This window comes from Pungitius pungitius, chromosome 1 (genome assembly GCF_949316345.1).
Source record: "Pungitius pungitius chromosome 1, fPunPun2.1, whole genome shotgun sequence".
Lineage (NCBI taxonomy): Eukaryota > Metazoa > Chordata > Actinopteri > Perciformes > Gasterosteidae > Pungitius > Pungitius pungitius.
The window spans coordinates 17,645,130-17,657,985 of NC_084900.1; the positions used below are offsets into that span (position 1 = coordinate 17,645,130).

The following is a 12,856-nucleotide window of genomic DNA, read 5'->3' on the forward strand; positions in this document are numbered from 1 at the left end:
TATATATATATATATATATACATACATATGTATATATATATATATATATATGTATATATATAGCTTTATTCTCGATCCTAAAGATAATGCCAAAGATATAAATGCAAAAGGCTGGCTTGATAGGATATCCACTTACTGTTGTTAATTGAAAGGGAACGTCAACGAATGTCGCTGATGAGAAATAGAATTTAAAGGAATTGTGAAGTTATAACAGTTTGCTTTCTTGCCAAGAGTTATATGAGAGGATTGATACCCCTCAGTGTTGGATATGTCGCCGGAGCTAGCATCTGGTTTGATGAGATTAGCTTAGCACAAAGATGGAAACAGGGGACAGGGCTAGCCTTGCTCTGTCCAAATATATCAAAACTCACCCATCAGCACCCTAAAGCTCTTTATAGAGGCTTTATAGGTTCTCATATCTAGTTATTGTTATTAAGCCTTTGGACAAAGCGGAACTAGCTGTTCCCGATTGTAGTGTATAGCTACGTGAGCCAGGTCCCCCCAAAAAAAGTAAATATGCATTCATTCTGTCAAATGTTTTTGATAGTTTCATATATCACACTCAAAAAATGTTGAAAATAAAAATAAAATCATTACTAACAAAAATAAAGTAGAGCTATGATAGGCAGGAGTGCTTGGTTCAGTAGGCAGTCTTTACAATCGAAATGAAACATTTAGTATAATGATCAAGCAAAACTGAAGAGTTTATATCACTCTTGACTATGCCCAGCATATCTTCCTCCTCAGCTCGTCGCCTTCGGATCTGCAAACCCTCTTCTTCATACCGGGTTGACGAACTGATAGACCAGTCTGCGTGATACGTCGGGCTTGCGGATGATTCCCTTCTTGTAGTACTGGCGTATTGAGCGGCTCAGTTTGTCATAGTTCATAGCTGGGCGGTTCTTCCTGATGCCCCATAGCCTGGCTACGAGAGCTGAGTCTTCAATTTTGAAAATCCCTTTGAACAGATGAAATAGCATGTAATTATTATTTTAGGTAAACAAGCTTAGTTCCCCAAAATGTTCACTCTCTTAAGTATTTGCTTGCCAAGATTAAGATTTAGATGAGTCATCACGCTCATTTCTGTATGCTGCCTGAGGCTAGAAACAGGAAAGAGTTAGCTTAGCTTAGCACAAAAAAATGGAAACACAAGTGAAAATAGCAAACAGGCTCTTTCCAAAGGCAGGAAGATCTAGGTAGATCTTATTATGAACCTATTATTAAAATGGAAAGTTTTTAGAGCCACTTGAAGTCCTGGTAAATAAAGACAAGTGCCAAAAATTGCAGTTCCTTAAATGGCCACTTGAGGCAAGGTTAACTGGGATTTTGTATCTCGCATGTTTGCATTACATTGAAGCTTTAGATTTTGCGTAAATGAGGTCTGTGGCAGTCTCCCGGGCCTGTCTCGGCTCACCTTACGATGCGCGTCTTTGACAATGTTTAGGATTGTTGTCACTGGCCGTATGGCAGTTAGCTGCATCCACCCTCTTTGGGCGCCACAACAGCTGTTCAGAAACCTATGCGTAACGTCATGGGGACTTCATCCAACGTTTACACAGTCTATGACCAACTATATCTTGGCTGGACATCGCTTGAGTAAAAAAGATTGACTAAATGTGCTGGGAGGTTGACTTTTGGCCAGAATAGCTGTTTTCTTTATGCTAAGCTAAAGCTAGCACTTCATATGTAGCATACAAGCATGAGAGAGAGGTATTCAATTTAATATCTAACTCTCTAAAGAGAAATGGCCCTAACTGTTGTGCTAAATTTCTAGTTAAGTAACTTCACTTGAAGCCCATCTAGTTAGCATTTATAGTCATCATACATGAACATCAAAATAAGTAAGCTTTTTACAGTATATGAAGCAGCTTGCCTTTCTCTTTATTAAGCCAGCGGATGCAGCGGCTGTAGTTGTGAGGCTTGAGGAGCAGCTCTCTGAGGAACTGCCACAGGTGGATGGGCTGGTTCGGGTAGTTACGTATCACATCTGACCACGAGTCCTCGGCTGCTGACATAAGAGATTTTCAGAAAGCAAATGTTACTTCAGCTTGTCTAACCTCAATACTTTATTCTGTGAAATTTAAATATAAACAAAAACTTACCGGATCCGCTGTCTTCGGGTGGTGGGTAGCACACCTTCATTGCTGCAGCTTAAAGAACAGTAAAATATGGCAGAATACTTAAATGTAGTCTTAGATATGGTCTTGGTCACACTGCATTGGACACACGATCACCCTTTCAGCAGAGATTGTGTTCACGTTGTTCTCACCAGATCTCCAGATGTCCAGATGAGCGTACATCATGTCTCCAAACTGCGAGGAGCGTTGCCTGAAGTCCGACTCTGTCATGGAGCACAGGTCTCTCCCGCTCACCTGCTGGAACATGGCGCTGACCTGCGGCAGCCTGTACAGGTGCTCGGTCCAGAGGAGCCACTTCTGAACGTGCACGCAGCTCCAGTCCTGCGGGTCTAGAGGTGAACGCACTTATGGCATGTTTTTTTTACGCATCTTTTTTACACAGTATGTCATGGAAAAAAAGTTTAACATATTTTTAGGTTGATAAATGTTTTTAAAAATTGGTCGGTAATGGGGAAAAAAAATATTAGCTTGAAAAATGTTTTTAAAAATATTAGGTGGAAATAATGTAAAAAACTATTTGGTTGGAAAATGTTTTGAAAAGAAAGTAAAAGTATGTAAGGTCAAAAAATGTTTTGGAAAAAAAACTGCTGAAAAGTATTTGGTCGGAAAATTTATTGGAAAAGAAAGTCAAAAGATTTAAGGTTGAAATAATGTAAAAAAATATTTGGTTGGAAATGTGGGAAACAAATGTTTAGCTTGAAAAATGTTTTTAAAAGAAAGTCAAAATATGTCATGTTGATGAAATAGGATGGAAAAAAAATCAAAAAATATTAGGTAAAAAAACATCAATTCATTAACAGACGTGTATTTGGCTTCAATCTGTTTTACAGAAAGTTTGTCAGATTCTTCCTCTAGGGCTTTAACTTATCTCAAGTAGATATCATAACTTCCATTCTTCACTAACATCACCTATGTAAGTCGGGTAACAAATATACTTATTGTCTGTACTACATATACAAACAATAAGTGTCGTTTCTTAATTTAAACCAATTTGTGCAAGAAATGCTAAAAAATATCATAAACAAACCTTGAGTTACTACTTGAGTAATGTAATTTTAGCTTCACACAATGCAAAATCTGTATTGTGAATTTTCTAACTAGGCAGGTAAAAACTAAATATGCTTTTACTTGCACAGGGGAAAACAAAGTGTTTCATGAGCTACAACCGTATTAAGCACAAAAAGTTGGGAGGGAAGTTCGTATGAAGCAAAGACGATTGTCTGCCAAAGAATCGTTTGCACAAGGTGGACCGGATCTCATAGGCTCACCAGCTGTGACCCTCCGGAGGTCAAAAGTGAGAGCAAACAAATGAAGGGCCTATTTCTTCAGACTGCAACTTCTGTCAACACTTTCTACAGCAGGTTTGTCCCTTCAGATGTACTGTACATACAGTATGATAATAGCAATAACACAACGTTAATGAGTTGCATCTCACCCGGAGCGATGTTGAGCAGTTTGCAAGCCGTGTCGACGTCCTTCAGCACTTCTCCCACCACCATGGTCTGGACCTGCTCCAGAGAGCACTCCTCCACCTGCCCCTCCGTCGCGTAGGGGGGCTCCTGGGCCGGGCCGGGCGGCTTGGCCGGGCTCGGCTCAGGCGCCCTGCAGGGAGGGGGAACGTGAGCCGGGGCCTCCGTCATCCTCATAATCCAGGGATTCTCCTCCATGGCCAATCTGTCGCAGTAGGGGATGTAGACCCCCGCCCAGCTGCCGCGTGGCAGTTTGACGTCCTCGGCCTCGTCCGGCCAGGCCGTCCTGGCTCCGCCGTGGGGCGGACTGACGTAGAGAGGTGAGTGTGCAGTGCCGCCCGGACTCCCCATGCTTGTGTTTGTTTAAACGCTGTAAGAAGAAAGCCGCATTGTCACAAAATGTCAGCTGGGTCGTCAGCGATGTACACCGCAACGGTGCTGTCTAAACAGTGGCCAACCTAAAGTAAGCATGACATTTCATTCCCTGGTATTTACTCAATTACTACAATTAATCCAGCTGAGCTTCTCTAATGAAATATTGGCAATGTCCAGGTTCAACGAGGTTCGGCCTTACCTTCCATTATTTTGAACCTCATTCAACACTATCAGAAAGCAATCTAACAAAGGGAAGATCAAAGCCTTGTTCTGAATTCTGACCACAAGTTGAAATGAATGTTTAACAGCAATTCCCAAAATGCACAAGATTACAGTTAGCTACTTTCACGATGCAACAACCAAAAAACCCAAGTCACCACAATCCAAAGTTAATGTTAAAATGGAAGCTTGCTAGCAACGAGCATAAAGGGTGGGACACATCTAACATGTGGATAAAAGATAAGTAGCTGGTGCGTATTCTCGGAGGTGTGAGTAAGAGAACAGCTCACCTGGCTGGGAGTGGTGCTGCGTGTTTGATTTGTACAAAATAACACAAAATGTTTCCATTCAAAGTCCTATGTATTTTTTTTTTGTCATCTTTGCCTACATTCAGCCACAATACATGTGACATTTCAAAGCAATTGAACAACAAAAGTGAGTGAAAAGTATCACTAAGCACATGAAGATAATTCACAGGCTCTCTTTCTGTAAACATGGACTGTGCCCGAGTACTGACAGGTTTACTGGGGGGTTCAAACGAAAGCAGCGCGATCACGAAGAGAAGTCTATTATTTGTAGAGTTGTATTAGGAGCTGTAATTTACACCTCGTTAGATAGCAATCAACCTGATATGAGAGGCATTTTGTTGATATGAAACGCTATGGTCATTAGTCACTGCCTGCACTTCACTACAACAAAAGGCGTTGAACACCTTTAGCTTTTACATGTGAAGTGAAATGTCTAAATGTGGCGGTGTGTGTGTGTTTGTGTGCGTGCGTGCATGTTTCTGTTACATTACAGGCTGAAGGGTGCAACTAAAAGAAGAGCGTGAGCCAGAACAACATCAGTTATATTTATACAGGCAATGTTGCTTCTCACTTCATTCTCAATATTGATTGACCAAATCAGCATGTCAAAAAAATGTATCCATTTGTAAATAAGGGCATTATCTTAAAAATAACTGTGGGGGAAACTACAGTGGATTATTGTCTGCATCCAAATTTAAATTTAATGTGAGCTTTTGGATTATAAAAATATTGGCAATAATAGTGGTATGGGCGGCAAAATGGTTACCCTTAACAAATAAATGTAAATACACTACGGCTGTATCGGTCATGGAGGTAATTGCAGTAACAGGAAGTGATGCAGGTAACAAAAACAATTCTACAACATTGTATTTCTACATTTTCTTCACATTAATTAATATTTCATTTCAAAGTAACATAAAAACTTACTATAGTTGCTGCTTCCACGGATATTACTGTGAGTTATTATTATTCATTAAAACGTAAATAATTTGAATATCAAAAAGTAAAACCACAACGTGAACTAAACGACCCCCCAGAAGTCTGATGTCTACAAAAAACGGTCAGAATTGTATTTCTTTCCCGTTTTGATGTCCAGGGGTGAAAATGTCCTGAATACACCTTCCACTTAGTCTCAGCAGTACTACTATACTACCACAGCATGTACTACAGCAGCAGAAGTATTGCCGTCTTACCTGGTCGGCGTCGGGTTTTTTTCCGGGTCGGTCTTTTCCGATGCGGAGGCCTCCGGGTCGGCCCTTCCTCAGTTTGGATGTGGACTAAAAAGTCAAGGCCGTGTCTGTCTCAGGGTGAAGATGTGCTGCATGTGGTCCCTTCCTCGTGGCCAGCACTTCCCGGTTAGGTCCCGTCCGTCCCGTCTGAGCACAGTGAGTTTGACTGATTGTGGACACGGTGCCTTTGTGACATATCAATTTCGAAGGAAAAGGTGTGTTGAAACGAGGGAGGTTCTTGCGAGTGCCTGCTCAACAATGACTTGGGGCCGTAAGTTCCTTCAGCAAACAAACACGGGGACTTTAACTGCCAGGGAGAAGAAGCTGTGTAAAAACACCAGAGGGGGTTTTCTCCTGGTGAATAAAAAGAATAATATCCACACTGTGAAGATGAAAATCAAGATGAAGTTGAAGATAAATGTATCTTATCTGCTTTATTTGCAGCTGTTTCAAAGTTCCCCCGTTATGTGTGAGAGGTGAGAAATAGTTCAGGACTATTTGGAGATGAGAAATTTAAACTTTGTGAGGTGTTTCCACTGAAGTCATGGCTTGAGGAAAGTGAATTTGAAATAATCCAAAATATGTTTTTTGTCAATTTGGTGACTATGGGACCGAGATGAATGGGAGAAAAGGGGACTCATCTGTCATGAGGCCTCAGGATCACCTGACACAGGTGTCTTTCTACAGGAGAGAGCATCCAACACTCTTTATTGGCCGGATCTCAGCTGGAGCTCATAAGAAACCAGAAAGGCCCGCCGTGCAAGGATACCTAATGCTCATAGTTTTCAAAAGTTGAAGACAATCAGCTGATTCCAAAGCCAAATAAGTGGTACACGGAGCGAGTGCAATAGAGAAAACGAGTGTGTAAATGTTTGCTTGAGCTAAACAGTGGAGTTTGTGCGGCAGGGTTGAAATATTCAAAAGTGACACATGTGCATCCACCCTCACTAATCACCTTCAGAGCTGCAGCTTTACCAACCGGATCACGGGCTGCGTGCAGTGAGGCTTCGAGTTGAAGAAAAAGAAACGTTTTTGTTAAAAAATAAAAAATAATAAACTACCTCCGAGCACTGAAGCTTTCGAGTCAGTTGGGGTCTTACTGAGAAACTACTTGAGCACATCTCATGTTTCTCATTGCAACGCATTTTCTACTCAATTAGCAGACGGCTCCCCGGGGCGCTTTGGTTAAAGCTGCTTGACAGACAAGATGCCATAAAAGATGCAAACTGCTTTTCCTCATGCAGTTTACCCTCCAGGCTCACACGCCTCCATCAATCCATCAGAGCGCTCAGGTTTAGTGTTTGAACTGCAGTTCCTGTTCTCCTCAAATTACAAGTCCTTAGTAAAACCTCAACGGAAACTATAACGACGAACAGCCAATGAACTGGAAACTAAAGTAATATACAATGTTGTATAAAAAGGGTTAAGAGGTCTGATGAAGTAGTACATGTGTAAAAGCATGTACTACATTGTCATTGTAGTAAGAAATCAGGACAAATGCAAACGCCTGTGGTCTCCAGTGATAATTTAATCATACAAACAATCATCACACATACAGGAAACCAGTTTTCATCTGGTTGCTCTTCCTCATCCTCGTCAATGTGCTGCTGCGTGAGTCTGAGGCCGACCGATTCAGTCCATCTCACAAGAAAGAACCACAGGGGACGAATTGGGACGGCCGTGGGAAATATTTAGCATTGGGATTTTTGCACAGGTGATGCACGGAGAGCCGCGGGGGCATGCAGCGCTATCATCTCGTTGCCAAAGCCCAGCACGCCCCCGGGGGGGGCTCGCAGTTAGCGCCTAAATGAAAAGGGGATTTTTACCCCTCGGGTCTAACTGCAGATGATGCGATAAAAACCACCCAGCCTCTCGGGGGGGGTGGGTGGGGCGCGCTTGGTGCATAGATCAGCCGGTTAGTGTGAGTAGAGACGCTGCCACGATTCTTCAAGAGAACAAAGGTCCGTCATTTCTTTGCATTGATACTGAAAAAGATCAAGCAGGATCGAAAGGGTTTTTTAAAAGCTCAGCGATGATTGGTGAGACATTTTGGAGACAGTGAGGTGGAGAATTTTAACAATAGACGGGGATAATCAGAACAGTAATTACAATAATAAAACCGCCAGTTCAATGCAAATATACAATGTTGAATCTTTGGGTGAATTAATAAACATTATCCATTCTACATTCAAATACATTCAATCTAATGTGATAAAAGCAATTTCAAGACGGCTTTCAAATAAAAAGGAACAATGATGTTTTCATAGAGTACGGTTGTTTTTAAACCGCTTTTCATATGGCTTGAATTCAATGTCTTATGTGAGGGTGCATGTGCAACACAGCCAACTCATAGCTTCAGATAATAATCGGGGAGATCTCTAATACGACTTTATGACGAATAAGGAATACTCTATTAATATTCTTGTAATATGTCAGATATGTATGTGTGCAAAGCAACGACTCTTATTTCATGTGTGAAAAAAACCCCAAAACAAAACTTCAGCATGCCGCTGCTGTGGCAGATACTGTAAATAAAATAGCTCTGCTTAAAGAGTGAAGCTCTCCTCTTGGGTGCAGTGCAGATGAAGCTGCACATCGCTGGTACGCAGGCAGCATCGAAATGCGCCATGCACGAGCCATGCCGAATGAGCTAAAGATATAATTAGGAAGGATGTGGCTGCCCCCGTGCCCCACCCATCTTTGTTTAAAAGGGTATATTAAAAATAATGAATACAAAAAGCCAGTAATGATATTCAGTGGTTTGTTTCGGAGAGGCCGGCGGTTACATTTAGTTACAGGGAACCGGTACAGAAACCCAGTTAATATACCAAGAGGCAGCCGAGAAACTGGAGAATCAGATGGCAAAATAAATGGCTTTTCCTCCAAAGTCTCTCCTTCGGGTTGCACAATGCGTCACACACACACACACACACACCACAATCACCACTTTGCAAATACACACCCCTGTCATTTTTTTTTTTCTTCATTTGCACTTTGACAACAACAAAAAAAAGAAGAAAAATCTGAAAAAAGTAAGAAGAAAAAGTCACCACTCAAAAGATTCATAGCACTCACTTTTAACTTAGCATTCACTCGTGCATACAGCAGGTGGCGGGTGTTGGTTGAGCTGCACGTCGAGAGCATCGGCCTCTGGTTTCTCAAAGGGGAGCCGGGCTTTGCATAAACAGTTTTTCAAAAATCGCCACAATCTGGGCCAGCTACTTTCTCTCATCGGTGTGACAGACTCCAGAGGTTTAGTGCTGCCGCGCTGTGACAAGTGTCCCGTGATTTAAGAGTGCCCGAAAGGATAGGGCTCCTGTATACCCTGAAATGAAGAGAAATCATTAACAGCCAAAATGTGAGGAAAAATTCACCACCTGTAAAGTCAGCTCTGGTGACCTGATCATTTAAACGCTGGTTTACCAGAGTGGCCTTGACCTGCCTCGGTGTCCTATTGCCTTGTTCACTCCACCATTGGTGGTCTTAAAACTATTTTTGTACATGAATAGGTGTTTTAAGCCATGACGGCAGGTTTATTTTGTGACCAAACGCCTGCCAAAGGAGCGACATTTCCATCAACCAGAGCGGTGCTTTGTGCTTAGTAGTCACTTGCAAATGTTGCCATGCTAGAAGGCTATGCTGATATGAGAAACCTGGTAAATATCAGCATTTTGTGAGTCTCAAATCTCCACCGTGCCCAATTAGAGCCTCACTAATCCGATTGTGTGGCTTGTTAAAGGATGAGTTTAAAATAGAAAATGGAAGAAACGAATGTCTCTGCAGCTTTTGAGTAAATATGCGTAGGAGGAAAAATGAGCAACCAAATTCATCTATTACTGCAAAAAAAGCTAATTAGATATTCCCGTTCTCACGACAGGGTTTCTTTTAAACTCACAACATTTTAAATGTATCTACAACGCATTTGAGAAATATCCCTACCATCAACTTTGCATTTATAGATTTTTCTTGTTTATTATAAAAGGCTTTCAGACTTTCCAGTTGTCCTTCCAATGAGGGTGGAAATTGGAAGATAAAAACCTCAACCACGACTCACTAATTTGTGTCATCCCCCTGCCCGTTGACGTGTCTTACCTGGTTATAAGAGACTACTGATAGATTGCTTTGTAGACTATTTGCTACTAAATCCACAGAGTTTTGTGAAAGTCCATTCTGATCTTGTTGCAGCTGGTCGGGGCTCCCCTGCCAATGTTCCTCTGTGACCCTTTGAACGCTGGCGTCGTGGAGGCTGTTGTTGTTGCCGTTGGGGCACTTGCTCTTCTCCGGCGAGGCGAATGGGTTGTAGTCTCCTTCCAGGCTGCGGTGGGGCTGCGTGTTGAACTCTGCTTGAAAAGAGGACAGCTGCTGCGTGACGCCGAGGAGGCCTCCGACCTCCACGCTCAGGATCACCCAAATGACGTCTGTCGAAAAACAAATGAACAGCGTGTTATAATAGAGGGAGCCGCTGCCGCTGTCTGTAAATACCCGGGGTTATATGGATCCAGGTAAAAGGAGGATGGACCACAAACTGTTTGAAACTCATTTGTAGGTAGGCAAATCAATTGGATAAATGATTCTTAATTTGATATACGTATCTCATTGGTAAAATTATGTAGTACTGTGTAGTTGCTTTGGAAACTACTAATCATAAATATGTAGCTGCTGGTTATTTTTCTGTCCATCGGCTGATTGATTCGTTGACCAATGGTTTCTGTCTGTTCTTGAGCACATGTAATAACAAGCGACAATTCACAGCTTGTGGCGTGCAAAGTGTTCTGTCCTCACCTCCATAGTAAAGTCCGGTGGCTGTGGCCATCCTCCACTGACCCTGGTACATGCCAGGAGACGCGGGGCTCTGCATCTGCACACTGACATCAGCAATCTCCTGAGGGTCCAGAGACCGTACCATCACCATGTTTACGTGACCAAACTGATCTCCGCCAACATACTTCAGACAAACCCCGGGAGGCCATGACTCTGAACCTGGGAAGACACAGAAAGCCACGCTGAACTCTACATGCGAGTATATTTATATCCAACTCTCAGGGTCCGGTGTCAGGTCTGTGATCGGGTCTTAGTCTTCACGCAGACTTACCCGTGTTCTGTACTCTCCAGGTCTTTGTGAAATGTGTGTCCGGTGGAACCGACTCTCCCTCTCCGATCGTCACGTCGCTCACGAAGGACATGCACGGTGCGCTGATGTTGGGACTCTCAAAGTCGTAGTAGGCTCCAATGGCTGCTTGTAAATTCCTGGGACAAAAGGCAGAAATCCAGGTGATTTGTACAGATATTTAGTGCAGTTTAGTACAGCTTTGGTGAAATGATGATCGCTATACGTGCGGAAACCACAGGGTTTTCGCAAGACTCACGCTAAGAGCCTAGGAGTGAATCTCGGTTGATGGCCTTACCAAATCCACAGGAGACGATAACGCTTTGACTACAATATTTATTTCTGGAGCATTTTGGGACGGCATCAGAATGCCCACATTCTCTGCAGACCTGGAGAGATTGCTAATGGGTGCTTCCCGCGTCATGCTGGTCATCCATAAATCAGCAGTTTTTATTTTTAGAAACCCCGTGGCTGAATGGCACGGCATCACGTGTTACTACTACAGCCTCCACGGCCCACGGACCCCCGTCACCGGCCACAGACCTGCATCAACTTAATACTGCACATGCGCGGACACTAAAGAGTTCAATTTGACCTTTAATGGACTAAAACCGAAAGATCCACGGTGCACTTTGTTCCATGGGCCATTTTGGTAAAAAAAATAATTAATGAACCACGTCTTCGCCAGTAACGTAACGCAACGTTTCTGCATTGACCGATGTTGCGTAATAAACGGCAGCCGTCCCCGCCGTGGATGTCGTCAGAAGTGAGACGTTAACGCCGTCGATAATGTGAAAAGTGACGAGCGTCGGACACAATAATCCGTCAAAACACTGAGGGGAAACAGTTTAAAACAGTGAATTGTGAGTCAAGAACCACGGCTAACATGGTGCCACCCAACGTTAACGTCACAGCGACGATCTTTGCAAAATAACGTCCTATTTATTTAAACCAGACACAAGGATCGACGTGAGCACGACGTTTGTTGACAGTTTATTTATCTTGTTTTCCATTATTGTCACATTAAGCGCCGAGCTGCTTTGAGTCGGAGACGCGGTGGCTAAGCTAACGCTAAGGCTAACGTTAGTTACGTTACTACAGCGTCGTTAGCCGAACCCACGTAGACATGATAACAACGTAAACTCCATCGTCACGATGAAGGACAGCGGTCCTTACGGTGCCCTTCTCCGGTATAGCGACAACTGCCGGGGGTGCAAGTTAGCTAGTGAACCCCCCACTGTGTCAACCTGTCTTAAAAATAACCACGCAGCAGGCCCGAAAAAATCCCCGGGCTCACCAGTTGGTCATGTCCAGAAAGAAGGCGCATCCGGCGGGGTTTAGCTGGAAGCCGAGAAGCCTCTGAAATTCCGAGATTAGGATATCTTTGTCGGTTGTGCCCATGCAGCTGAATTTCTGCACCAGGTCCTGGTCCAGGTCCAGGTCCATGCCTTCCATCACGGATTCGCCCGGACAGAGACGGGGGCTTCGCTACTAATTTAGTCCGAGGCCTCGACTTGTCATAACAAACTCAACAACAGGGCCGAGTGCGCATGTCACATGATTGTGTGTTGTGCCTATGAGGCCTAGAGGAGAAGCGAAAACACTACTTTTATACTAGGCGTGTTATTACAGTGAAGATGATATGTCATACTAAATCAATAATACCAATAAATCATGTATCACGTGGGTTAGAATTATAAAATGTTTTGTTAATATATTGTTTCATTAAAAGAAAATAGGTTTAGGGTATGTTAGGTTAAACACCCTAATTTGCATCATGATGAATGTTGCTGCGTGTTTGTGTTGTAACAAACTTTTGCATTATTTTATTATCTTTAGGGCGGCTGCAGTGTAAATTAGTTTTATAAATGGATTTATTTAGGAAAGGGTTGTTGACAAAGTACCTGTTTTCTGTGTTCTAATACTACTCTTTTATGAAACGGAATTGTTTATAGTAAAATATCATGTTAAATACGGTAAACCTGTTTAAAATTGCAGATAGTTAGTACCA

The 12,856-nt window shown here is 42.8% G+C and overlaps 2 protein-coding genes across 4 annotated transcripts; both read right to left on the reverse strand.

The window, feature by feature from the left end:
- Positions 1-40: 40 nt before the first annotated feature.
- LOC119221702 (SAM pointed domain-containing Ets transcription factor-like) lies at positions 41-6,101 on the reverse strand. 3 transcript variants are annotated; one of them, XM_037477747.2, is made up of 6 exons: positions 5,703-6,101; positions 3,574-3,977; positions 2,270-2,467; positions 2,103-2,150; positions 1,874-2,008; positions 41-958 (listed from the first exon to the last, which is right to left on the reverse strand). In XM_037477747.2, exons 2-6 carry the CDS (start codon positions 3,956-3,958, stop codon positions 780-782), a joined length of 945 nt encoding a protein of 314 aa, XP_037333644.2. In that variant the 5' UTR covers positions 3,959-3,977; positions 5,703-6,101; the 3' UTR covers positions 41-779. The 3 variants fall into 3 exon arrangements, with proteins under 3 accessions (XP_037333644.2, XP_037333646.2, XP_037333645.2); XM_037477749.2 differs by lacking the exon at positions 41-958 and having other exon boundaries at positions 1,810-2,005; XM_037477748.2 differs by lacking the exons at positions 41-958; positions 5,703-6,101 and adding an exon at positions 4,492-4,663 and having other exon boundaries at positions 1,810-2,008.
- A 1,145-nt stretch (positions 6,102-7,246) lies between these two features.
- On the reverse strand, positions 7,247-12,433 carry LOC119222820 (protein ILRUN-like). Its single transcript, XM_037479731.2, has 5 exons — positions 12,143-12,433; positions 10,831-10,985; positions 10,521-10,718; positions 9,831-10,156; positions 7,247-9,063 (listed from the first exon to the last, which is right to left on the reverse strand). The coding sequence occupies exons 1-5, from the start codon at positions 12,298-12,300 to the stop codon at positions 9,028-9,030; spliced, it is 873 nt and encodes a 290-aa protein (XP_037335628.2). The 5' UTR covers positions 12,301-12,433; the 3' UTR covers positions 7,247-9,027.
- Positions 12,434-12,856: the final 423 nt, after the last annotated feature.

Bases quoted from the DNA above. Each gene is read 5' to 3' on its own strand.
- LOC119222820 (XM_037479731.2), bottom strand. From the start codon at position 12,300: ATGGAAGGCATGGACCTGGACCTGGACCAGGACCTGGTGCAGAAATTC. The intron at 10,157-10,520 runs GTGAGGACAGAA...GTTTTTCGACAG, and splicing joins CACCGGACTTTACTATGGAG to ACGTCATTTGGGTGATCCTG. The intron at 9,064-9,830 runs GTAAGACACGTC...TCTTCATTTCAG, and splicing joins CAGTAGTCTCTTATAACCAG to GGTATACAGGAGCCCTATCC.
- LOC119221702 (XM_037477747.2), bottom strand. From the start codon at position 3,958: ATGGGGAGTCCGGGCGGCACTGCACACTCACCTCTCTACGTCAGTCCG. The intron at 2,468-3,573 runs GTGAGATGCAAC...GTTCACCTCTAG, and splicing joins ACTGCTCAACATCGCTCCGG to ACCCGCAGGACTGGAGCTGC. The intron at 2,151-2,269 runs GTGAGAACAACG...CTGTTCTTTAAG, and splicing joins TCTGGACATCTGGAGATCTG to CTGCAGCAATGAAGGTGTGC.